This window comes from Daucus carota, chromosome 2 (assembly GCF_001625215.2).
Source record: "Daucus carota subsp. sativus chromosome 2, DH1 v3.0, whole genome shotgun sequence".
Taxonomy (NCBI): Eukaryota; Viridiplantae; Streptophyta; class Magnoliopsida; order Apiales; family Apiaceae; genus Daucus; species Daucus carota.
Genome location: NC_030382.2, coordinates 37,987,704 through 38,013,280, shown reverse-complemented (window position 1 = coordinate 38,013,280; position 25,577 = coordinate 37,987,704). Strand labels below are relative to the sequence as shown.

Sequence of the window (25,577 nt, the reverse complement as noted above, 5' to 3'; positions counted from 1 at the left end):
GCAAGAACTAAATCATTTGCTGCTTGCCAGAAGTTAACAAGGACTTGCATCTCTAGCCATTTAGATTGTGTGAGGCAATATGCATTAGTAGTGGTACTGATATAAAGATTCACTAAATCGAAACATCAGATACAAAAGAGAAACAGGACACATTAAACAGTTTTGTTGCAGAATATTTTCTACAGTCATATCACTCCACTTCTGATACAAACTCAAGGCATGTTCATAAATAAGTAGTTGTTTCTTCATATGACTGGTCTGGAAGTACTTAATCATAGTAACAAAAACATCTTAAATGACATTGGATCTTTTGAGAGTATCGTGATGAAAAAAAGTGCGCCAAACTAATTAAGCAGGAGTTTCACTTCCCCAGTGAAAAGCAGACCAGTTCCAAATACTGCACCTATGCATGCAGCATCTCACAGCGACTAGAAGCCAGGCCAGGACTATAATATTTATACTTATAATCATTGAAAATCGTGTATCTCCTAGAATTCCCACAACAATATCCATGATTAGAGTTGCATGCAGGCCTAGGTTTCAAATCGAGTCTGACTTGGATATGTTTTTTCATGAAAATCAGAATTGATGTGTATTTAGAAAAATATTCTGCAAGAAAACTGTTTAATGTGTCCTGTTCTTCTTCCTCGATTTTTTGTATCTGATATGTAGATTTAGTGAATCTTTATTTCAGTCCCACTAGTTTCCGGTAGTTTTTTGGATGAGAATGGAATGGAGTCTGCAACGTTTCGAGGCAAGAAAGGTGTTGGAGTAGCTGAGTAGTGGACTTGGTGTAATGTAGATTCATGGTTGTTCCTTGGTGTAAATCTTTTTCCAAGAAAAAGAGGGATGTACTTGTATCATCGAAAACCTGTTCTGCCAAGGCACCATTACAAAAATGCTATAACTATTGCAGGAAGAAAGTGCTATAATTATTGGCATACCAGAAAAGGCTTAAATGTCAATTAGAAATGAGCAGGAGAAAGATTTATTTAGAGCTGATTTGGCCTTAAAGTTTCCAAAAAGATCTTTCTATAATTCTTTAAAAATATTTTACACATAATCTATACAATTTATATCCCCTGTCATTTTCAACAATTCTCATCCTAACACTACTAACAAGAGTTTGACAAAAAACAAAAATAAAATCCTTTTTAATGAAAGATTGCAAAACTCATGTGAATTCAGTACCAAAGTTCAACATATATACGAGGAACTCACAGTAGTGAAGCATACAAAGTTATCATTACTCTTTCACTCCTCTTCCTTTCGCCTTTTACGCTTGGGAGATGAAAGATAAGGAGGAGGGTGTAGTTTGCTGGACATGCTCTCCTTTAACAACCTCAAAACAGCTTTTGAAGCAAGTTTCTTGGCTTCTGCCTTATTTGGACCACTGCATGACTCTTTGTGTATGACGCCATTGGCTTCAACCTCAACTGTAACAGTTGCCGCACCATTGTCAGTTGACACAACAGGCTTTTTTAACGCGTAATTCTCTTTTTGGCACAACTGTTGCAATTCTCTCACGGGTTGAAACTTGATCGTCTCAGGAGAAACCAAGGGTTCCAAAAGCGGCCTTATGCTCTCGAATACAATATCTTTTTTATATCCAGAATCAACTAATATTGCCCCAGCTAGAGATTCAATTACATCTCCAAGAACCTGTACCACATGCACAACAAAATCGAATGAATGCGGAAATCACCATCTTAAATGCTTAAATCCACAGAAAGTGTGAAAGTAGGCATTTATTTGTAAAGATTTAATTCATGCCAAAAAAGGAAGTCCATTATATCAATAAACTACTTATTTTTCTAATATATATTTTCTTAGTTTTTATGAAATCACAATTCTTTCTTTTTTACAAAAAAATACCAAAAACATGTTGTTAAGGGAAGTTTAGAAGGAAATTAAATAATCACATCAAGCTTCTAACACTGACCTTGGGAAGAGAATTTTCTGACTCCCATCCAAATGTTGCTCCCATTAATAATGGATCTAAATTCTGAACAGAGGACTCTATTTGCCTGTGAAGTTTTTGAGAAGCATGAAGAATGTGCTTCTGCAATCCGGCCTTAATCGCACATAAAGAGTAACAATCATTGTTTACAGAAGCTGATCTCAGATCAGTTAGCAATCCAGGTGACATTCCTGGGTATTTATTGTACAGATGCATGGTTATCATATAATCCAGTACAGAATCTCCAAGAAACTCTAGACGCTGCAAAAGAGAAATATATATTCATCAGATTAAGATATAAATACGACTTCACTTGCTAAAAAATGTAAGCAACAGTTTCAAGTGCATTTCAAATCCTACAGAGTGATTTCAAGGCTGAAATAATTAACACCAAAGAAAGCATACTGGATATGTTCATCTATCTTAATTGCATTGATCATTATAACTTTGAAAAATATCTGATTCTCTTAATCATTTTATCAAGTAGGTAGACATCAGCTATACAGACTCGAAGCAGTGAGCATGGAGTGATATGAAATTTATAATTACAGGAACCAACTCAAAAACATATATGTGCGTCTACCCTATCAATATAAGTGAAACATGTTTAAACTGAACTATGAACAAGATCATAAAACACTTGGTACCTGATAACACTGAGGAACTTGGGGTAGCATGAAAGAACCGTGCGTTAATGCTTCAACAAGTAGTGAAGCATCACTAAACGAGTACTTAAGTATGGACTGAAGAGAGCTAACATTAAGAAGCTCTTCTGGATGTGCTGAAAAGCTCCTATTATATGGTATATTGGAAAAATCAACCTCAATGCCAATCCAATTCATGAATGACAACGCTGCGATTTCACCGCCACTGCTGAGAAATAGACCAATCAATGCCTCAACAACATCAGCTACAACCTTACTTTTAATTTTACGTACTCCTTTGGTGAATACATTGGTTGCACTGCATAGTTGAACTTCATGAAAAGCCTCCATTTGATCACCAGGAATGATCCACAGTTTGGGATCAAAGGGTTCATTACGTATCAAACCCTGATACATTTTAGAGTAGTTAGTTGGTACAGATCAAACCATTGTAGAATGTTAGTGATTGAGATAAAGGAATTACATATAGAAGTAATGCAGTAGAATTTAGTAACAAGATGGAGAAATAAGCGTAGTTATAAATACAAGTCGATTTGTACCATCTAGACTGAGGAAATTAAGAGGCAACAAAAACAGGAATTCTCCCATTGGCTTTCTTTTCCTCCTTGTAGCAAGAGGCAGTTTTCAAACTATGGAAGCATGGGAGGGCTTTTGGTGGATGACAACTTTTAATTCTATCAAATGATAATCAAAAAGAAAAACAAGGAGCAGCTCATTTTGTGGCGAACCAAAAATTATACTGTGCTTCACATTTATTAAAGTACAATTAATATGCACCAGACAAACCATGAGTGCAGTTATGCAAGCCTGTGCCACAGTATTGCCAATTCACAAAATTTAAAACATGCAGTACATTGTTTTACTTAGAGACTAACAGTATCTTGCACTCTGCCACTTAATATTTCCTATAAGGCCATCCCAGATAATAATATACTGCTGACAAGAAAAAGCAGTAGTTCACCAATTAAAAAAAAAAATCTTATAAATGGAAACCTTATTTTATTCTATGTTTAAGCTTTTAGGGTTCAAGAAGTATACCGGGAGTTTACGGCTGCACCCGAGCTTGCATAGGTTAGCATTAGATATAATTTTATTTTTCTTTATACTAAGAATGCCTTCATGTTTATCTTGGTGCATTTTAAACACCTGCTGACAAGCAGCGTATTTAAGAAAAGAATCTCCTAGAGTCTCCAGTGACTCCAAATCAAAACTCTCAAGGCACTTCTTAGTAGTAATAGCTTCCAACACCTGACACCAAGAGAAAAAAAAGTAAAAACTTGGGTATATAGCTAATAATGCGAAAGTTGATTCTAATGGTAGGTCATGATCATATACAAAGAACAAAATGGAGTTGTAATCCTATCTTACAATGCGCAGCTGCTACGCTTTAAAGTACCAGACATTTTTTGTACGTAAAGTTCAGCACTTAACTAGTCTTCAAACATTAGATCCACTGGAATGCAAGTCTAACTGAATAATGACATATACACATCTCTACACTTAACGGGGCAGTCAAGTTTTGTAAACCTGATTCTGTGGACCAGTGATAATCTACAGAGATTCACATACAAATGACTTTCTTGCACATAAATAAAACATAATAATTAATAAAGCAGCTCCAAATAATTAAAAATATTAAAAAAAAGACAAAATTCTTTTTGTTTATTCAACACAAAACACTACATGAACTTCTATAATCTTATTAGAATTAAGAGCTAAATTCTTCCTTAGGCAACGAGATGGCATTAGAGTTACCTTCGTGGTTGGAATCTTAGTTGTAGCAATTGCATTTTGGTTACAGTAATCTGCATGCATCTTTTTCAAGCTGCTAGCAATGAGCAAAGATTCTATTCGATGCATGATTGCTGGGGCAAAAGAAAACGTATAAAAGGTGCCGGCAGAAATAGGTGACATGATAATGGAACAAAGTTCAGGAGGCAATTTCACAGTTGCATTGCTTTGTTCTACAACTGTAAAAAAATATCAATCAGCAAGAGAAAAAATCATGTAGTTAACAAGAATATAAAGTTTCAGTAGATCAATAAGCTTTCCTCCATTCATGCAATTTAAAATCATCAGAGCAACTAGTGTTTGATTCGTAAGCACCACTAAGGAACTTACACGGCAGTCAAACAATATCGTCAAAGATATTTGTATTATGTTACTGTATATTTTTTTGGTGGTACACTTTATACTGCAGTTTTTCCAATAGATCTACTAACATGCGTATCAAGAAAAGGATGGGGAAGAAAAAAATTATGTAAAAGTAATAATCATTACAATTTGCAATTCCAAAAAGGCCCAAATCAGCTAAGTATAAATACAATGGATCTAGAGAGCTAATATATTGCATGCTTCTTGAATATGATGTCTGTCACTATTAGAGCTGTGTAAAAGCTTAAAAATTAATATAAGAACAGGACAAGATTGAGTCTAAAAGCCGGCTTCACTGGACACTGTCCGAGGATCTTCACATACATACACTTTATCAGTTAGCATTGCACACGAAAGAGTAGTAACAAAAATTCGCACAAGAAAGAACAGTAATAAAAAATCAAACTTTAACCTTGTTCCTTCTGCCTTTTAAACTTATGAAGGTGTTTCTGTACCGGAAAAATATGTCTTCCTTTAAGAAAATGTTCTCGCTCAAATCGCAATTCAATGCCATGCCTGTATTTTACATGACAAAAGGAATGGATTACTCAATATTGGTATAAAGCCTCAAGTAATATGTTAATACAAGAGACTTCACCAACCTTTTGTCGTAGTAGTTTTTGTAAGATATAGATTCTCCGTCTTTTAATTTCAACACTGAACTTCCAGTCGTATCGTCTAATGTGCCCAGAATGCAGTATATATAACCATTGTGAGGTGTGCATACCAAAGAATTTTCTAGAACACACCTGCAGACCAGACCATCCCTTGTGTGCAGAATATTATATTGGTCTTTGGGCAAGGGGCAACTTGTGTTATCATGGCAGATATTTTTGCTTTTGAACAGGACCGAATAGACACATTTCCAGTCAATATGAAGTGACTGCAGTGAGCCAGTAGTTGGTAGCAGGAGATAGTCATAAACAGTGAGGTCGTTCCACGGGTGAAAAACATCAAGGATCTTCTTTTTGTTATAGAGAAATTTGAAAACTTTTACTTGAAACTGCTGGCACACGTGAACCTAACAACAGAACATTTGAGGATCAACAAATAGATGCAGTGGTTTTATTGTAAGTAGTTAAACAGATAGAATAAGACTTATCACCTGTTTAGATGTGAGACTTATAGTTCCAGCGTATTTGATGTGAACTGTCAAACTTCCCCTATCAACCTCCAATTCAAATGCGATGTTTTTGCCATCATCAAAATTAAGCTCATTACTAGCAGCAAGTATTAGATGATCCATTTTAATATCATAGCTAAAACTTCTTTCCAACTGCAGCACGTAGCAGTGATATGTTTTCACACCATTCTGTAGAACTTGACCAACAAGTTCTGATGGAACATAGCTATCATGTTCATCGTGTACTTCCAGGTGACCTGCACATTTTAATACTGGACCATGAGTAAGATATCAGATGGACACACGAATGTAGAAATAACTTCAATTAAAGTATAATTTGGATTTTGTATACCCATTTCCTCAGCATCTTTTACTTCCACCAAATCTGGTACAAGATTGTCCGATAACGCTCCAATTATATGCAACTTTTTGCATGCTTCCAGGCATGCAAGTTGTTTCAGTGTTTTTGCATTCCCAGAAACGGTAACACTAGGTAATGGGCAACTTTTAGGGAGATATAAGGTGCATGTTCCCAACTCCTTGTCAATCTTACATCTCGGAAAGGGTTTAAAGTATCTACATAAAAATAATAAATCATGTGGGAAAAGAAATGAAATTACTACGTAAATACCAATGAGCTATTCAAGACAAACCCGTCAGAAGGTAGGCGAGAGCAATAGAAGTAGATCAGAGACACGCTGGAACTCAGTGTTACAATAGCACCTGTGGAGTCAACTCGGTAGAACACTTCATTATAAATTTTAGTATCAAGTGGTTGACAAGGCACTGTAACATGGCGCAAGGATTCCTGCCTCATCACTTGTGCACTAGCAAGGTAGTTGTCTACCCTAGCAAGCGAAGTTTTATCCCCACTACATTTTTCACAAAAAAGAGAATAAAATTCAGAGCGACCAAAGACTTTATAAAGCAAACTTCAGAAGCTTGTTACCTTGCATATAATTAATGATATTTTAGATGAAATAAAATCTCATTGAGCCGCACCTTTTAACCAATAGCAGAAACTCTGAGTTCTGCATCCTAGCCCGACCTCGGGACTGAATAAAACTGCACACTGTAGCTGATAGGTCAAACCTTACAACCAGATTGCAGCTCTGTACATCCAACCCTTCTTCAAGAATTGATGTTGCAACAATAATGTTCACCTACACATATGGTTATAGAATGTTAAACAATTGATTAAACAATATCGTTCTTCCAAAAGTTGGATATCCACAAAATACACTTCAAATATTTAATACCGTCCCCTTGCGAAATTCTTCAACAATTTTATTTTGGGCCTTCCTACTCTGCAACTGAAGTGGAGTATTATTGCCTGCCATATATTCTGTTTTCCATCCAGTAAGGTCAGGAAGCAAAACATTCAAAAGGCGACAAAGTACATTTGCCGTTATAACCCTTTTTACAAAGACTATACATCTCAAGTCTTCTAATTCCCTGTGTGAATAAACATGCAGGAACAATATTAAGTAAAACTGTCATAGCATTATAACAGATTTAATGTATACATACAAAAACTCAAACCAGATTTCACAAGAAACTCAGACCTTTCGATACAACTTCCTTATAAATCACTAGGCAAAGATATTTAAGATACTAAACAATATTCGTATATGTTGAGAAAATCCAATCATGCTGAGAAAACAAACAAACAAAAATACCATTTATAAAACCAATCATGTTGAGATAACAACCAAACGAAAATACCATTCACCTAGCCTATTATTTCTCGAAGACTAATAATTACTCCGCCAAGAGATATTATGAATCCTTGCATTAAATAAAATGTGCATGAGATGATGGTAACTTGTGTCAGCTTACAGCATAGCATCATAATACACCACGATTATTAAACTCAGGGAACACCATTCTTGAATTTTAAGTTACAACCTTCACAGGATAGAACTAAAAAAATATTGATTTCTGAAGGGGAAAAAGTTCAGTATATCAAATAAGGAATAGATAAGAGTTTCAATTTAACCTGCGTTCGAGAAGAGATTCAAAGAGACAGATAACTTTCGTTGAAAGATAACCATCTAACACATTGGCCTCCATATCATCCCTTATAGACCAGTTAGGATCTATTGAATAAAAGATGTAGGGAAAAGATTAATAGCAACCAGGATATGGCATAAATATAGTCTAAAACATTCCAGTACTAGGAAGAAGCATACCAGAAGGCATATAACCAGAAAGAACTTTGCATACATCGGAGCAGAAATCTGTTAATATCCTCTCCCCAGACTTATGCAGTTTTTCCCATACCACCATCTCGCTTTCTGGAGATGATAAAGAATCTGCCGCCTAGTATAAAGACAAAATTGCTGCTTAATACATCTTACACTACAATTTTAAATCCAAATGCGCAGCCAAATACCTTTATGGCCAACCAAAGTCCGAGTTCCCTCAAGCAAAAGGAGACGGTTGAACATAGTTTAGATAACCTCTGCCTTGTATTTTCCTTTTGAAACTCCTCCAGGTTTGCTTTTTCAATGTCACATTGGAACTGGAAGAAATATATTGGAAGTCAAATCTCATGAAGTGAAAATAAGTATAGTAATAATTATTTATAGTTATATAAAGAGTACAGAATATTATGGCCCTGTTTGGGAATTGGCGTTTAGCTGTTAGCTGTTAGCGGATTGAATTAGATGTTTTGACTAGCTGATTTAAATAGATGTTTTGACTAGCGGATTGAATTAGCGGTTTCTTGTAAAACTATTTGGTAAATAGCTGTTTGATGAGTTTTTTGTGACACATACCCAAACCGCTAACCCAAAAAGCTCCTCAAACTAGCTTTTTGAAAATTAGCTTTTTGAGCCCAAACCTCTATTTCAATCCGCCAACTACCAAACACTAACATTAGCGGATTGAAATGGTCAAACCTCTAAAACACCCCAAACCTCTAATTTTACCCCAAACCTCTAACTTCCCCAAACCTCTAGCTTCCAAACACCCCCTATTATTAGTATCAATAGCATATACACTATTAGAAATATCCCATACTCGTTGTGGAATATTGTAATGATTGAAAATTATTAATAGTACTATAACGAGTACAGAATAATTATTATTAATAGTATTACAACAACTACCTTCTCTTTTAAAGTCTTCAACTCCATAGCTATATTTTCTGATAACGTGCGCGGAATATCCACATGTCTATAAATCTTGAGCTTCGGAGTTGACGTTGCAATATACTCTGCCATCTCAGAGTCGCTACTGCAGGTGAATACCTGTAACAAAAGGGAATCATATTTTTGTCACTTGCTTGATGCATAACTGAATGAAGAAAATAATACCATAAGGCCACAGGTTTAGAACACAGGTTACTTTTTGCAGGTATGAGACCTTCTTGTTCCCGAGAAAAATAAAAATGAGTTTATCTGTTCTTATAACCATACATTTTAGAAAAGATACACTACAGAATACAAAGACTTGCAGTATCTGTCTTGAATGAGTATAATAAAAGGTTTAAGCAAATGAGGCTTTCCGCACCAGTATTACATGCAATAGCCACTCATCATTCACGGAGGTCCTAACTGTTAGGAGTTGTCCCACATCGGTTGTAGGAGGTGCAGAAAGCTAGAATATAAGCAGCAAGAACAACTCCAATTGTTTTTTGGACTATTGTGGAGTTGTGGCTAGGCCCAACACTAAAACACACACACACACATATATGAAACAATAATTAATATATCTGACCTTTGAATGCATTAGATTCTCAAGTTCGCTGATTTGCTTCCAGTAACCAGTTTCCTCACTTGAACCTAAATTTGAAAAAAGAAAGTTGAAACAAAAATAAACATATAGATTAAGTATTTTGTCCTCTGGAGCTGTCCTCACTGACATTTAAGGAAGCTGTCTTTAGGAGTAATTATGTATATAGGATAGAAGTAAATGTTTGTGTACCTCTAGTGTTGATAAGGGAAGCGGTCATCCCCAATATCCTAGGAAGCTGCAAGTTATTAGATTCCACTTGACGGTGATAAAATTCCTGTGGTGCATTGTTAAGAAATCAAAGGTAGAGACAATGACATACAATTTTGATATACATATCAAACAAGATATTGTGGACTTGTGTACAAAATGGCAGCATCGACAATGATCTTCTAACAACTGCATAGGCATTGTCAATCTGCTTACTCTTTTGAGGCATAATGTTGTGAATCACAAATTCCAGAATGTTGTTTAACCTATGGGGCCATTTATTATATTCTCATGACTAATCCGGTTTGTCATCTGTGAAAAGAAATTGCAACTTGAACAACGACAATAGGTTTTATATTAAACACTAAATTAACTTATTATTGCCCCAAATATATAGTAGAGGGTACAGCAATGAGGACACTTCAATAAATGTACGAACTTGGCAGAGTAAGAAATTAAGTGTCATTCAAAAGGTGGAAACGAACACAAGTTAATATATTTAGCTTCGTAACCTCCACAAACAATCCAATACCCCAAGTTGCTTACAAAATCAAGTATACTTAAATTCAAGTTATATCAACTGTTCTAGTTGATCTGTTAAACTAGGACAACCATAATGTCAAGCAAGAAAGAACCATAATGAAGTCATTTAGTTAGAATTTTCACAATGGTTATTCATCATCTTCAACAACAAGAGTATGTTACACAAATTCAATTTTGGGTCAGCTATAGCACCATCAAAGTTGGATCCTTCTGTATCTCCTGCAAATATAAGTAGGTAAGCCTAGGTTACATGGACCAAATGATAATGCTCAAATGGATCCAAGTCATTGTGGAGGCGAGATTGCCATATAACTTATAGGTATAAACAGCCAAGTTTGCATAGGTAACCATTGATAGGAAAACCCCACTTGTGATATAATGAATTCAGTCAACTGGTCTATAACATGTCACTGTAAATCTAATTCCGTAGTACTGCATAAATTAACTTACTGTCATAATGCAAGCATAGGGGTGTCTGCCTCTAGCATGATGGCATTCATCGAATATTAGAATCCTTATCGTCTCAAGCTTTATAAAACCGTGCCTCAAGGCATTAAGCAATATTTGTGGTGTCATCACAAGCACCTGAAGGACAGAAAAAGAAGTTGGTAAATCATATGCAGGCCACAAACTGACCGTAAAAACAAAATTGCAGAATACTTGAAAAGAAGAGTTTCTAATATTAAGCAGTAATGATTTTAAAAAAAAGAGTAGAGAAAATCAATCACATCCATGATTCTTTTCCCAAGACAAGATTAACTAAAGAGTAATTAGAACTTTGCACCCCTTATCTTTGGGTGCATTGTTTATTTGGTCTCACACTATGTTTCTTTTACATGTCGCACCTCTATGTTTTGAACTCGCTTCATTTTGCACTCTTTTGACTAAATTTCGTTCAAATTGACTGTTACTTTTAGCATGAAAAGAGGTAAAAACATGAAAGATTTATTTAAATTATAATTATAATTATAAATCTTTAATGTTTTACCCCAACTCATGCTAATGGTAATAGTCAATTTGAACAGAATTTTGTCAAAGTGATGCAAGATAAAATGAGTTTAAAATTGGGTTAAGTATCAAATTGGCCGCTACATAATTTGCAAAGTTTCAAATTACCACTTACAAATTCGGGGCCACAAATTGTCAACTTTCCACACCAAATTGCTAATTTTCGGTGATAAAGTTGAGATCTTGTTAGTTTATGATAGACTTAAAAAGTGGCCAATTTGAGACCCACCGGCTTGAAAGTGGCAATTTGAGATTCCGATTTTATCGGTGACAAATTTGAAATTTTGTGAATTATATAGTGGTCAATTTGATACTTACGTTTAAAATCTAGAGATGTAATATGACAAGAACCATAATTTGAGACGTAATCGAAAAAGTGCCAAAAAATAACGGATGTAAAGTGCTAATTACTCTTAACTAAAACACAAGTTATGCAGACCTCGCAATCGTCCTGTCGCTTCTTCCAATCTTCAGCATTCCTAAAATCCATTCCCATTTCTCCCCAATACTTTCCCACTTTTAAGTCGGTATGCATTTGCACAACCTCAGCTTGCTATCAAAATTTACCAAAAACACTAATAATTAATTCCGACATAATCAATCAAATTGAAAGAAAGTACAATCCACAATTTTCACTAACTTGTGAAACCAGAACCACAGTGGGAACCAGAAAAACACCAAGGGAAGTGGAGGGTTTTCGCAAATGGTGAGCATATATGCGGAGAAGCATGATAGCAATCAGGGTTTTCCCCGCACCCGTCTCCAAAAACACAATGGTATTCTGTTGCATTGCCATTTCCACTGCATCCAGTTGATAGCTACAAAAACATCCAAAAATTTCTTCATATCAATCAAAAATAAGTTGCACCCTTTATTTAATTTTCGAAAACAATGCACATAGACATACCTCCTAGCAAAAGGAAGGTGATCTGCAGACACTTCTTCAGCATTCTCAACCACAGGCATATCAACAACCTCTTTCTGAATAGAATCATCCTTCAAAATTCACAACAAATCAATAAAGATTTAATTAATAAAGATTTAATCAACCTCAAAATGAAAAAGAACATCAAGAATGATCAAACCAACCATGAAATGAAAAACACATGAAAAAAAATCTTGATTACATATATGATTTATACAGAGCAAAATCAGAGATAACATACAGTGTTCTCCACCAAGATAGCCATGAATGAAAATTTTAATAAATGATATTATGACAACTCTAATATTGTATGAGCTTGTGTTCTGTCTCTCTTGGGTGCATACAAGAGAGTGACACCCGTATATATAGCATAGGCCGAGATATTCGGGCCGTTGTACGTGAACACATTTGTACAACATTCGTTGGTGCATATTCGAGTGTACTTATTTCTTTGACTTGTTTTGTAAAACTAAAAGAATTTATACTACTCTTTTTTGGAAAAGTTATAGAGAAAAGTTATCTTGGTTATTATCTTTTAGGGAAAAATTTGATAATTACCTATTTTGGAAAAATAATAGATGATAGTTATTCCTTTTACCGTACAAGATTTAGTATCCAGAATAAATAGAAATATTTATATAAAAATATTATTTTTAATTGACATGTATTAAAGAGAATATTCAATTTAGATTCTTGAAAATCTTTTGTTTTAATAAGAATATCTAATTTATGAATTTACAAATTTTAATTTTAAATTGATTTTAAACATTATCAGCATAATCTTAAGATTGATAGACCGTATTTGGTCAATATACATACACATACATTCATTCATGCATACATATATAGGGGAATTCTCCTTTAGAATTAGGGATGGCAACGGGTCGGGTCGGGTTTCTTGAGATCCAGACCCTATCCATTATATTTCGAGTCGGTTCGGGTCTGGAAAATGAAGATCCAGATCCGATCCGTCGGGTTTTTTCGGGTTTCGGGTCTAATTCGAATATTTAAAAAATAAAATTAAATAAAAATTAAAAATTATATATATATAACAAAAATGTGATGATTTTTTTTTTTTTTTTAAATTTAGGAATATAAAAAAGGGTTTTACAAGTTTCGTCTAGTACGATAAACACGTGAAACATGTTAACTTAATTGTATACAATCATTCAACTTATCATTTATATTTTATATTTTTATTATATTTAGATTTTTTAATGCAGAATAATTGAGAAAAATATTGATGAAATGAATATAAATTCTGTATTGGGCATATAAAATTAAGTAAAATGTTCATATTCATACCTAATAATTCATAATATTTCAATATATATACTTTACATTAAACACATAATATATATGTGTGTGTGTGTGTATATATATATATAATAGTTTGTATCGGGTTTTTATCGGGTTTCGGGTTCGAATCGGGTTTAAATTGGGTTTCGGGTTTCGGGTCGGGTCTCGGTTTGGAATACCTGAGATCCAGATCCTTTCGGGTCTAAAAATAAGATCCGGATCCAGATCCAAACAAATCAGGTTCAGGTAGACCCAATCGGGTCGGAACGGGTCGGGTATCCATCGGATCGGGTAAAACTGCCATCCCTGTTGAGAACCAACTAAATGGCAACCTTATAACTCTTCTAATAGTTAAAATAATACATGACGTGAAAATAAGAAGACTGCTTGAGTTAAAAAACACACTGTGTGAAAATAAAACATTAAAAAACATATTATTTTACAAAATCATGTTTAGTGTGCAGAACATTTATTGATCTTGCAGAACATAAGTGTTCTGCTTCTTTAGCATAAATAATAATTTTCAACATTTTCAATGAAATGATGATATTTTTAAAATGTATTTTGCAAAATAATAAGTGGTCCCCAAGATCTCCGATGAAATAGTGGTAACTTTTCATTGAGTATGCATGATAATTTTCAAAGAAGAAAACAATCCATACTCATGAAAATATAAATAAATTTAAATAAACTTGGCAGGCTAGGCCCAACTAACTTGCATTGGGACGGGCCTCTAACATGACAAGTGAAATTGATGAAAAATGTCGGTCCAAAACATAAAGCCCTAAGCCTCATACATCTCGTCTCCTTCAACTCTCGTGTATGTTTCTGCAATTGTACTCTGAATCAAATGGCGACGGCCTTGTTTTTGCGATCCATGAGGCTTCAACATCTCAAGCCATCTCTTTTAGCTTCTTCGGTACGCTTACTGTCCCCCCTTCTTTTTCATTATCTATATATGTATATATCTGTGTGTGTTTTTAATAAGTTGTACGAATTTGATGTTGTTTAGATCATTTTTGTTTCTGGGTGTTGTTGAAATATTGTATCTTGAAATGGGTATACCTCGGAAATGATTTTAATTGCTGCAAATTTATGAATCTGAGCTCATATTTGATGTGTTGTGTATTGGGGGTTTTGCATTTTGCGGTTTGAATCATAATGGTTTGTGTTTTTAAAGTGCTAAGGGCATATAGTTTCGTAACAGATGTATTGGGTGTTGATTGTGAACCTTGTGTGGCAATAGACGGCCCTCGGAGGATGTGTATTATATGCTATGTGAAGAGTTGTATCGGGGCAACGCATCGTTGGAAAAGGAACCCTATAATGCAATTTGTACACAATGTGAATATGTGATTGTATGTTTCCTTGAAAAAGGGTTTCATTATGCAAGTTGTAAAAGAACTTATGAAATGAGCAATATTTTCCAAGCTAAGTGAAATGGTTTTGTGTGACGACTTGATGAGATATGGTTTTACTATATTTAGACGTTCTTCATGAGACTTCTGTTGATTTTCCACTTGGAATGTTGTACTGATCAGTTTTGCTGTACATGTATTTTCCTGGTCTTGTCTATGGCACTAAACAATCAGGCACAAGATGGACTCAAAATGTTTCAAGGTGCTCGTCAAATGGCCTCCAAAGCAAATGTGCGTGCTAAGCAGGAAAAGGGTAGGAGAAAGTTGGAAAATGACCGGAACAAAACAAACTCGAATGTACTTGCCACTGGGATGAATTTGGGTGAATATAGGAGACAGTTCACTAGAAGTAAAGGGAAGTCTGCTGGTAGGAACTCTGCCGGTCATATTACAATTTGGCACCGAGGTGGTGGAGCAAAGAGATTGCAGAGGAAAATTGATATGAAAAGAAACACTTCAGCTACAGGCATTGTTGAAAAGATAGATTATGACCCCAATCGTTCTTCTCGAGTTGCTCTAGTGCGATGGACAGATGGGGTGCAGCTGAGCCACAGGAGAAAATGTGAACCCATTGGAGGGTTCACTCCTCCACAAGAGATTGTTGAACCTACCACTACAGCCATCCACGGTTCATTTTCATTCTCTATGCTGCCAGATCAAGTAAATGTTGCTTCCTCCACTCCTGCACTAACAACTGCTAATAATGCTGGAGGAGGCAAGCTAACTTGTGAAAAGGATGTTTTCTTGTCTGCCTACTATCCGAAGGCCAAGGGGGTGAATTCAGCTCTTGCCCTCCGTAAATCACTTGGGTTCCCAAGAATGGCTGTAGCTGGGGCGAAGCCTGCTTTCTACTCCTTGCGAGCAAAGGAGGAAGTTGGAGAGAACACCTTCTCTCTTTCGGATATACAAAAGTGGAATCCACAAAGTGTTGTCTGGGCTCATAGGTTGAAACGAAAAGCAGCAATTTCCTGGCAAAGCTTAAAATAAAGTTAAAGGCATGTGGTAGTTAATTTTGAAATAAAGCTGAAGGCCTGAGGCTGTGGGCGTCGTTGAAGTGAAATATGAAGGCAAGAATAGAGTTTAGGAGCTTAAAATGCTGTTACTTAATTAACAGATGCTTTCATTTGATTCAACAAATTTGGTACTGTGAAGCTTTTTTATTGCTTTTGTGATTGTGAGAATAGGCTTCATATCTTTGTGCTCAAGTTAGAAGCGAATTGATTACACATGTTCTATTACTACTGTCTCAAATGTTATGTTAAAAACTTTGACAGTACTTTGAGATTTATCCTCTTTTGATTATTTAAGATTCTATGTTGTTCTTCTGTAATTGTTGTGACTGTAGGTGTCTTTTGAGTTTTGGCATGTTTGCTGTATGACAAATATATTATCTATGTTACTATAACTCGGGGATGAAGTGTCAGACACGACACATATTCGAGGGTTAGACTAGAACATCGGGACACTATCCTATTTTTCGACATATTGTCTATGTTACTCTAACTCGGGCGTATATTCGAGGGTTCGACTCGAACAGACACTATCCTGTTTTTGCACATATTGTCTATTTTACTCATCAAATTCAGATTAAACAAAAGTTTGTTAAGATTTTTGCAAATCAGAGGTCTTCGCTACTTGTTTTCTATTTTCTTGGTTACCCAATCTTTGCTGAGCTTTCTGCGTCTTGTTATTTATGATGCTTTTCTTGTGCTTCTGCTGTGGGTCAATTTTTTATGTCTTGTCTTTTTTTTTCTTCTTCTTTTTTTAAATCTTTAATCGGTGTATGTTTTCTCGTATTCATAGGTGATGTACTTTGAGTTTTAACAGTTGGGAGGTTCCGGTTTTGCTAGTGTTCCATTTTGCTAGTTGTGGATTTGGATGTGTGTCTATAAATTTAATGTAGTGGATTTTGATGTTTGCATTCATAGGATTAAGGGGCCTGGTGAAATACAGTTTTACTGTTCAGTTATTCTTGTGGAAAGTTAGATCGAGTCCTCTTTAAATTTGCTTTTAGATCTTGCCATCTGCATATGTTAGTTTTCAGCAGAATATGCAAGCTTTTACGAGTTTGTTGTTCATACAAGTCTGTTACAAGTTTCTGCATTTTTATAACAGTTGGGGAGCTTATTTGCGAGTTTGGTCTGATGTTTTGAACTTGTAGAAGGTCTACATAGTGTCAGCAAATCTTGATTGGTTTCTGCAGTACAAGTATTTAGCATGTTCTTCGTCATTATAAGTTACAACTGTTCCCAGACCATATAATTCTTGTTCCCTTCATGTAGCATTATGTAAACTCATCATTGTGCAAAAGACACAAAGGAGATGTCCACAAATATTTACTTCTTTAGGTGGTTTATCTTATATTAGTTCGTAAACTGGCTATACGACTGCATCGTCGTTTAGTTTCTGCATATGTACTATGAGTCTGTCGAAACACTGATGAGCTATGCATTTGTTTTCCAGAAAGACAATTCCAACTCTTGCATAATGTAAGCAACTAGATTCAAGTTCTAAACAATCTCGTTGCAAAATTTCTAGCTATTGAAATGCAATGGTCAAAATGGATGCTAACTTGTGTCTCTTTACTAGTTCATTTTTTTTTAACATGTTGGATGTTGCAGACAGTTTTTTCCGTTCTTCAATTTGCTTTTTGCCTTCTTCCTTAACCTTCCGACATTACTATTTCCTTCAAGTCTTCAACATAAGATATACCTAACTTTTCTTGATTTAAATTGTTCAGATAATAAAGGCTGAAAATTAAGTGATGAGGTTTATGATCGTACTCGTGGGGTTTTTAAGCAGGCAAGAATTAATTAGCAGATGTCTGAGGAAAGTTTGATACATTATGCAAAGCTAATAAATTGAACTCCCGCTCTACTTAATATTCACTCTATAAGTGTTTTTTTTTATTATTTGCAGATAATTTAGATGTAAAATATAAATATTCGTATATATTATTATTTAAGTTTTTTCTGAATAGAAGTCAACATTTATGTTTTTATCCAGAAAAAATTAAAAATTATATATATTAAAATCTACCTTTTGAATCTCAAATTATAAGAAAAAAGTTTCAAAATCACATTTATTTCAGAACGAGGAGTCTAATTTCTGCTCAGAGTGTTACTTGGCGGACACGCATATATGATATCATATATGGCTCAAGGGATTGTTGAAAGGGCAGTCGAGGGATTATAATACTAACAAAGAATAATAAAAATAAAAATTTTATAGATGATATGAAAATCGTTTCGATGTAAAGCAGATAAGATATGCATGTGTTCTGGTAAACCAGCCACACCCTGGCACCGAAAATAAGAGCACTCTGTGAGCTGTAATACTTATCTTCCAAACATGCATATAGTGTGTGATACGTATTTTATACAATGAGAAAGTGATACAACATGCTTCATGTTTTCGAGTAAGGCCATAGGGTTGACCCCTTGTGTTATCTTTCTCTTATTTCTAATATTCAATTTATAATTAAATATATAGTCTCTATTATTTTAGTCTCTAGAGTACATAATCCATAATAATGGGGCCGTTTATTGCTTAAAATAAATAAGTGGAGTATAAGTTAGAAGCAAGATAAGACTTATAAGTGATTAAAGTGTTTGGGAAATAAGTAGAAGTCCTGAAACAGAAGCTAGCATTCCTAACTTTTTATAAGTATTTCTTGACTTTTTACACAAACGGTACGAATAAGTGCTTCTAACTTATAAGCCGAGAAATCCGGCTTAAAATGGGTTGCCAAACACCCGCAATGTGTTTTTGTGAATAACACTAGTCCTTATCCTCTTCTATAACGAAATCTTGAAAGCATAAAGGTAAACGCAGAAGAGCACATTTAGTAAATTACACGTATCTTTTTTAAAAAAAACTGACAATATTTTCGTATTATTCTAAATTTTATAAAAAAGTATAAAAGTGTTTTAAAAAATTTTAAAAATATATAAATATTTATTGAAAATTTGTTTAATATCCGAAAAAAAATAATCCTAGATCCGCTCTATTTATACTGTATATACTTTAAAACATTTTTTTGGTCAGACTGGATCAGCCTCTGTCATTAATTTTGGTTGGAAGATCCTATAAAAAATCGATGGCGTTCATTACATAGTAGAATCAAATTAAAAATTGATTCGAAATATTAATAGTGCACACCACCACAAAAAATGAAAGGCTCTTACTTGTCTCTTTCAGATTTTCTAATTTAGAACTGACAAATTTATTTATTGTTTCTTTTGAAACCACAATAATAACCGGGTAAAGGGTCTTATCAAAAGTATAGCACTTGAGAAGGAACAAATAAGTCTATCCATCGTTTGCGGTTTTCTAATTTACAATACTTTTTTCTTTTTCCAATTGAATATTCTAGTGATAAAATTTTATCCTAACAGTAAGATAAGAAATCCTCCTTTATCCATAATGATCCTCATATTGTTTATCATTCCTATTGAACTTTATTAGAATGAACACTAGTTCAGGTTAGAAATTTATAAATCTATCTAACTTGTTTTCGGTATTTTACTTGTGTTTTAATTAAAAGAATCTTATGACAGAGAACGAAAATTAGCACATCTGAGGACCACACAAAGAGTGACTGTGGAAATTGTTTAAATTCACATTTTACTTTGATCGACAGCGCTATCTAAGGCAAGTCCATCAAGTGCGTGCCTTGTTTTGTATCTTTATGATACATAGGGGTGTAAATGAGTCGAGCCGAGCCGCACTCCAGAGTGCCCGTGTATCGTTTGTTAAAAAATTAGCGAACTCGAACTCGAGCTCGAATTTGGATCGAGCCAAAAATACTGTTTGAGTATCGGCTCATTAAGGAATAACTCTGTTCACGAACGGCTCGCGAACCGCTCACGAACATGTCTCACGAGTTTTGCTCTTGCTCATTAACTTACGCTCACGAATGTGTCTCACAAATTTTTGCTCATCAACCGCTCATTAATTTTGTTCACGAGCTTGTTTAATAAACTTTGCTAACGAGCTAGCTTATGCTCATAAATTTATTTACGAGCTTGTTTGTTATTTAATTTAATAAAAAAATAAAATTCTAACAATATTTTAATTTATACTCTAAGGAATCATAAATCCATAATAAATTAATAAAACTCCCACATCCACGAGCCAGGTTCACGAGCCAAGTTCACGAACCATGTACACGAACTCATAATTTAAATTTGTTGGCGAACTATCGAGTCGAACTCTACTGTGCTCAAGTTCAGCTCGTTTATAAAACGAACCTTAAAATTATGCTCAAGATCGACTCGTTTATGAATCAAACCGAGGTCGAACCGAGCTTTTTTCGAACCGAACACCGAGCGGTTATCGAGCGTATCAACTCATTTACAGCCCTAAATTGATACAATAAAATAAATATTTACAATTTTCGTGATATTATATATTTTGTGTTAAAATAGAAGTCTTAGAGCTTTTGTAATATTTAAAATAAAAGATAGATAAAATTCTAATTGCTAAAATGAAAAGGAAAAAAAATTGATGAAAAAGATAGTTGAAATGTGAAGTGTATCTGTAACACCCAGTCCCACATTGAGAAGTGTGAAAACTTTAGTTCAGTTTATATGAATAAATACTATTATCAATTGCACCAACAAATCATGATTTTTTTGGGACCTGTGATGGCTTGTGAATTACCCAATTTGTTGTAGTTAGTCCAGTGTATTTGAGCTTATTTTTAGATTCAGAATTCGAGACTTGACCCGATTTTCGAAAAGATCCCGAATTTGGCTCGGGTTGTCACTGTTGGAATATGTGACTTTAAATCCCACTATGTAAATTTTGAGTCACAAATTTGATTGAACATTATGTCAATTTTGAGTCACAAATTTGAGTGAGCATTGTTGTGTACGCACAACGAGTGATACTTGGAATGCGTTCACAACGAGTGATGCTTGAAATGCGTTCTCCTCCGAGAGATCTTCAAATCACTCAAAATGACTAAACGATGAATGTGATAGAAGTCCACTTTGAATCACTCGAAATGACTAAACGATGAATGCGATAGAAGTATCAAAGTTGGACTAAGCAATGAATGCGATAGAAGTATCAAAGTTGGACTAAGCGATGAATGTGATAGAAGTATCAAAGTTAGTCTCTTGGAAGCAATGTTCCAGAAATCGCTAGGCGTCCCAGGGCGGTCGGAGTATCTTCTAGCGATTAATCACGAAATCGGGGATTAATTGGAGCATTAATCGGATATATATTATTTTTAAATTATTATAATTAGATGCAATTTAGTAATTTTATCTATTTTTCACTACTAGTAGAGTCAAACTAGTAAATAATATAATATCATATATTAATCGTATATTAAATAAATACTTGATACATGTAATACAAAATCATTGATTAAATAAATATATACCAATCAGTCTCTTATAAATAATGTAAGAAATATAAATAAAATTAGTTATTTTGTTTTTTTAGGATTTTAGGTTAAGTAGAAGTGAATACTTAAATTTTAGAATATAATCATAATTTAAGATTTTATTTATTAAAAATATATATATTTTTGTTACAGGCCGCCTAGACCGCCTAGGCGGTATGTGGACCGTCTAGGCGGGATGTTGACCGCCTAGGACCGATTTTTGTAAAAAACATCTAATTCACCGCCTGAAAATTGAGTCGGAGCTTTTCGGTGCCGCCTAGAGCCTAGGCGGCCGTCTAGACCGATTTTTAAAACACTGCTTAGGAAGATGGTGTTTGAAACTAATATCCCACATCGAAAACAATATGGACCCCATGTGCTGTTTACTTGTTAAACACCATCTCCTACGTACGCGTCGGGGTGTAAAACATCAAATTTCGAGAAAAAATTCATGGCTTCGCAAGCCTTCGGACGTCCAAGTACTTCCTAACATCATCCAAGTACTTGATGACCATCATGAATTTCGAGAAAAATGTATGTTTTGGTTAGTTTATTCTATGAATTTCTTTTGATATAATTATTAAATAACCAAAATATTAGAGAAAGATAGGATATCCTTTACTAAATCGAGCTCTCTCTTATTATATTAAATAAATAATTTATCTGAAATTTTAAATATCAATAGTCTATTCAGCGTTAACAATTAAGAGAAAATTAAATTGCAGGTCCCTGAACTATTGACGTTTTATTGTCTAGGTCCCTGAACTAAAGATTCCGTATTTCAGGTCATTTAACTTTTCTGTTTTCTGATCTAAGTCCTTCCGTCAAAAAGATTCTAACGGTGTTAACTAGGGTTCTTGAGTTTCATACAGATCAAAGCAATTTTGAAGGTGTTAGTGATATCCAAATTCAAAGTTCAAGTGGTCAAATTGAATCTTGAGTCGCTGGCGATACTCATATGACACCAATTTTTAAAAATTATGTTCAATTTAAAATTTTATAAATTTAGGTCATTAAATTCGATAAAGAACCCTAAATTTATGATCTAATTTGGGGTTTTTTAAAATTAAATCTAATTTGTGAAAATTATTGTCATATGAGTGTTGCTAGTGATTCAAGCTTCAATTTGACTACTTAAACTTTGAGTTTGGATATCACTAACACCTTCAAAATTGCTTTGATCTGTATGAAACTCAAGAACCCTAGTTAACACCGTTAGAATCTTTTTGACTGAAGGACTTAGATCTGAAAATAGAAAAGTTAAATGACCTAAAATACGGAATCTTTAGTTCAGGACTTGGACAATAAAACGTCAGTAGTTCAAGGACCTATAAATTAATTTGCCCTAACAATTAACTATTCATAATCCCACAACAATTCCACGATCGCAATGTTTGCTATCCACTCCCACTTATTTCCACAAAATCAAATCAATCTAAATAAATTCTCAACCAAACCACTTGTCGTGAATCTCATTGATTATTTTACCATTTCACGTGCAACATCCTGTAAGCATGTTATCGTAACCATAAAGTGATTACTAACTCCAGTGTTAGATTTTTAAAAAAAAAAGAAAAAGAAAACTCCAGTGTTAGGTTTTAACAAACGTTAAACGATTGTATCTATAATTAAAATATTTTTTTTGTATTCATGATCGCACGTTAATATTTATCTTACTTATATTGCGATGATTTTTATTGAGAGAAAATTTTATAGACAACATATCTATATTATCTATACTATACTATAATAAGCCAACATGGGTATAATTTGTAATCCAAGGTTTTAGTTATATTTTTTGGTACTACAAGTCTACAAATGTGGAGTCTATTAGTAATTTAGTATTATAAACAGTTTCAAATACTAAAAACACTTATAACAATACATTATCATATAATATTTTATTAAAAAAATTATAATGATGTTATAAATAAAATTATAAATATACAATTTTGAATATCTTTTTTTAACAAGAACCTTCATATAACTCCTTTAAATTTTAACATGTTTAATTTCAATATAACCATTACATAATCCTTTCCAACTCTAATCTTAAAAGTTATTGTTGTAAAAAAAAAAACCAAGATCACAAAATTACGTTGAAATTCGATTGATTAGATTACTGAATCTTTCAAAAGGTATTACACAATCGGCTATGTTTGGAAAAGATTAGAATTTTATGATTTTTTATTTTTTAAATCTACGTATATTATATTCGGATTAAATTAGGATTTATCCATTTTTAAGTAATCGGGAGAAAATATAGTCAGTTGAATAATATAATTTAATTAAAATTCAATTCATTGATACTAAAATACTAATAAAATGATTTTAAAATTTAAATTATAAATAATAAATTACGAACTATATATCCGCCCGTGCTTCGCACGGGTTAAAGGCTAGTACTATTAAAGCCGAAACATTAAAAGTTTGGTCGGTCGGTACTTGGGCCGATATATGGGCCTATATATATAACTAATTATTTTTTTTTTAATTTTGGGCCGAAATACAGGCCTGTCTATATAATCAATTATTATTTTTAACTAAGATATGTTATTTTTTTTACCATTAAAGTCGAAACATTGAAAGTTTGATCGGTCGAACTTGGCTTCTGAGCCGAAATACAGGCCTATCTATATAATCAATTATTCTTTTTAACTAAAATATGTTATCTTTTTTACTATTAAAGCCAAAACATTAAAAATTTGGTCGGTCGGTACTTGGGCCGAAATATGAGCGTATCTATATAACTAATTATTTTTTTTTAATTTTTGGCCGAAATACAGGCCTATCTATAAAATCAATTATTCTTTTTAACTAAAATATTTTAATTTTTTTTACTATTAAAGCTGAAACATTGAAAGTTTGGTCGGTCGGTACTTGGGCTTCTGGGCCGAAATACAGGCCTATCTATATCATCAATTATTCTTTTAAACTAAAATATGTTATCTTTTTTACTATTAAAACTGAAACATTTAAAGTTTGGTCGGTCGGTACTTGAGTCGAAATACGGGCCTATCTATATAACTAATTATTATTTTTAACTTTGGGCCGAAATACAGGCCTATCTATGTAATCAATCACGCGGTATTCTTTTTAACTAAAATATGTTATCTTTTTTTACTATTAAAGCTGAAACATTGAAAGTTTAGTCACTCGGTACTTGAGCCGAAATACGGATCTATCTAAATAACTAATTATTTTTTTTTAACTTTGGGTGGAAATACAGCCCTATCTATATAAACAAATATCTTTTTAACTAAAATATGTTATCTTCTTTATATTTTCTAACTAAAAAACTCAATCTTCTAAATGAACATATAGAGGAATATAGTAATTATCTTTTTAACTAAAACAAATTATCGTCTATTAAATCAAATTATAACAAATTATCCATAGACATCCTTAATTTATAACAAATTATAATATATTTTTTATCGTCTATTAATTCAAAACATTAAAAATTAGATTACCATTATGGATCAGTATTTGAATTACGCTTCTCTTTAACTTATAATATGTTTTATACTATATTATTAACTATTAATAACTAAATATTAAAACGCTGATTGGGTTGTTTCCATCTGGGTTTACGGGTCTCCTCAAATTATAATCCCTTCGTTCTTAAATATCTGCCTTTTGACTTTTTGGCACGCATGTTAAAGTGTTTTGAATTTATAGTAAAAATATTATTTTTAAATTTCTTTTTCTTAATAAAAATTTTATATCAATACTTTTATTCATAAAAAGAAATATTTGAAAATAACATTTCTAGCTATGTGATCAAAATATCTTAAAATGTGTGCGAAAAAGTCAAAAGGCAGATATTCAAGAACGGAGGGAGTAACATGTAAAAAAAATTATTTTAACATTATCATTAAAAAATTATATATTTGACCTAATTATAAATTAACTATTTGAAGGAATTAACTATAAAGAATTTATTTAGCTGCTAAATAAAAGTTTTTTTAATAACATTATTCTATCACAATTTTACTTTCAATAAAATTCGTTAAATCTAAAATATATGCGATAAAATAACAAATATTAAACCGGCCCGTGCATTGCACGGGTTTTAAGCTAGTTATTATCAATGAGGAGTTAATAAAAATATGACAATTGACCAAAAAGTAAAAA

The 25,577-nt window shown here is 33.4% G+C and overlaps 2 protein-coding genes across 2 annotated transcripts; one reads left to right on the top strand and one right to left on the bottom strand.

Annotated features, from left to right (window-relative positions):
• Positions 1–1,084: 1,084 nt before the first annotated feature.
• On the bottom strand, positions 1,085–12,591 carry LOC108208769 (endoribonuclease Dicer homolog 2). The gene is made up of 23 exons (XM_064086877.1): positions 12,568–12,591; positions 12,309–12,397; positions 12,042–12,219; positions 11,841–11,954; positions 10,844–10,978; positions 9,833–9,917; positions 9,626–9,690; positions 9,016–9,156; positions 8,298–8,426; positions 8,095–8,224; positions 7,902–8,001; positions 7,162–7,357; positions 6,905–7,065; positions 6,556–6,774; positions 6,255–6,478; positions 5,885–6,159; positions 5,382–5,800; positions 5,192–5,295; positions 4,381–4,595; positions 3,664–3,873; positions 2,608–3,012; positions 1,943–2,221; positions 1,085–1,662 (listed from the first exon to the last, which is right to left on the bottom strand). The coding sequence occupies exons 1-23, from the start codon at positions 12,589–12,591 to the stop codon at positions 1,255–1,257; spliced, it is 4,305 nt and encodes a 1,434-aa protein (XP_063942947.1). The 3' UTR covers positions 1,085–1,254.
• Positions 12,592–14,384: 1,793 nt separating this feature from the next.
• Positions 14,385–16,373, top strand: LOC108208767 (large ribosomal subunit protein uL2mz, N-terminal part). The gene is made up of 2 exons (XM_017379292.2): positions 14,385–14,544; positions 15,218–16,373. Exons 1-2 carry the CDS (start codon positions 14,476–14,478, stop codon positions 16,028–16,030), a joined length of 882 nt encoding a protein of 293 aa, XP_017234781.1. The 5' UTR covers positions 14,385–14,475; the 3' UTR covers positions 16,031–16,373.
• Positions 16,374–25,577: the final 9,204 nt, after the last annotated feature.

Excerpts from the sequence above, each read along its gene's own strand:
- LOC108208767 (XM_017379292.2), top strand. The coding sequence starts at position 14,476 with ATGGCGACGGCCTTGTTTTTGCGATCCATGAGGCTTCAACATCTCAAG. Across the intron at positions 14,545-15,217 it reads CATCTCTTTTAGCTTCTTCG|GCACAAGATGGACTCAAAAT; the intron begins GTACGCTTACTG and ends CTAAACAATCAG.
- LOC108208769 (XM_064086877.1), bottom strand. The coding sequence starts at position 12,591 with ATGGCTATCTTGGTGGAGAACACT. Across the intron at positions 9,918-10,843 it reads CCTATGCTTGCATTATGACA|GAATTTTATCACCGTCAAGT; the intron begins GTAAGTTAATTT and ends AATGCACCACAG. Across the intron at positions 7,066-7,161 it reads AAGAATTTCGCAAGGGGACG|GTGAACATTATTGTTGCAAC; the intron begins GTATTAAATATT and ends CCATATGTGTAG.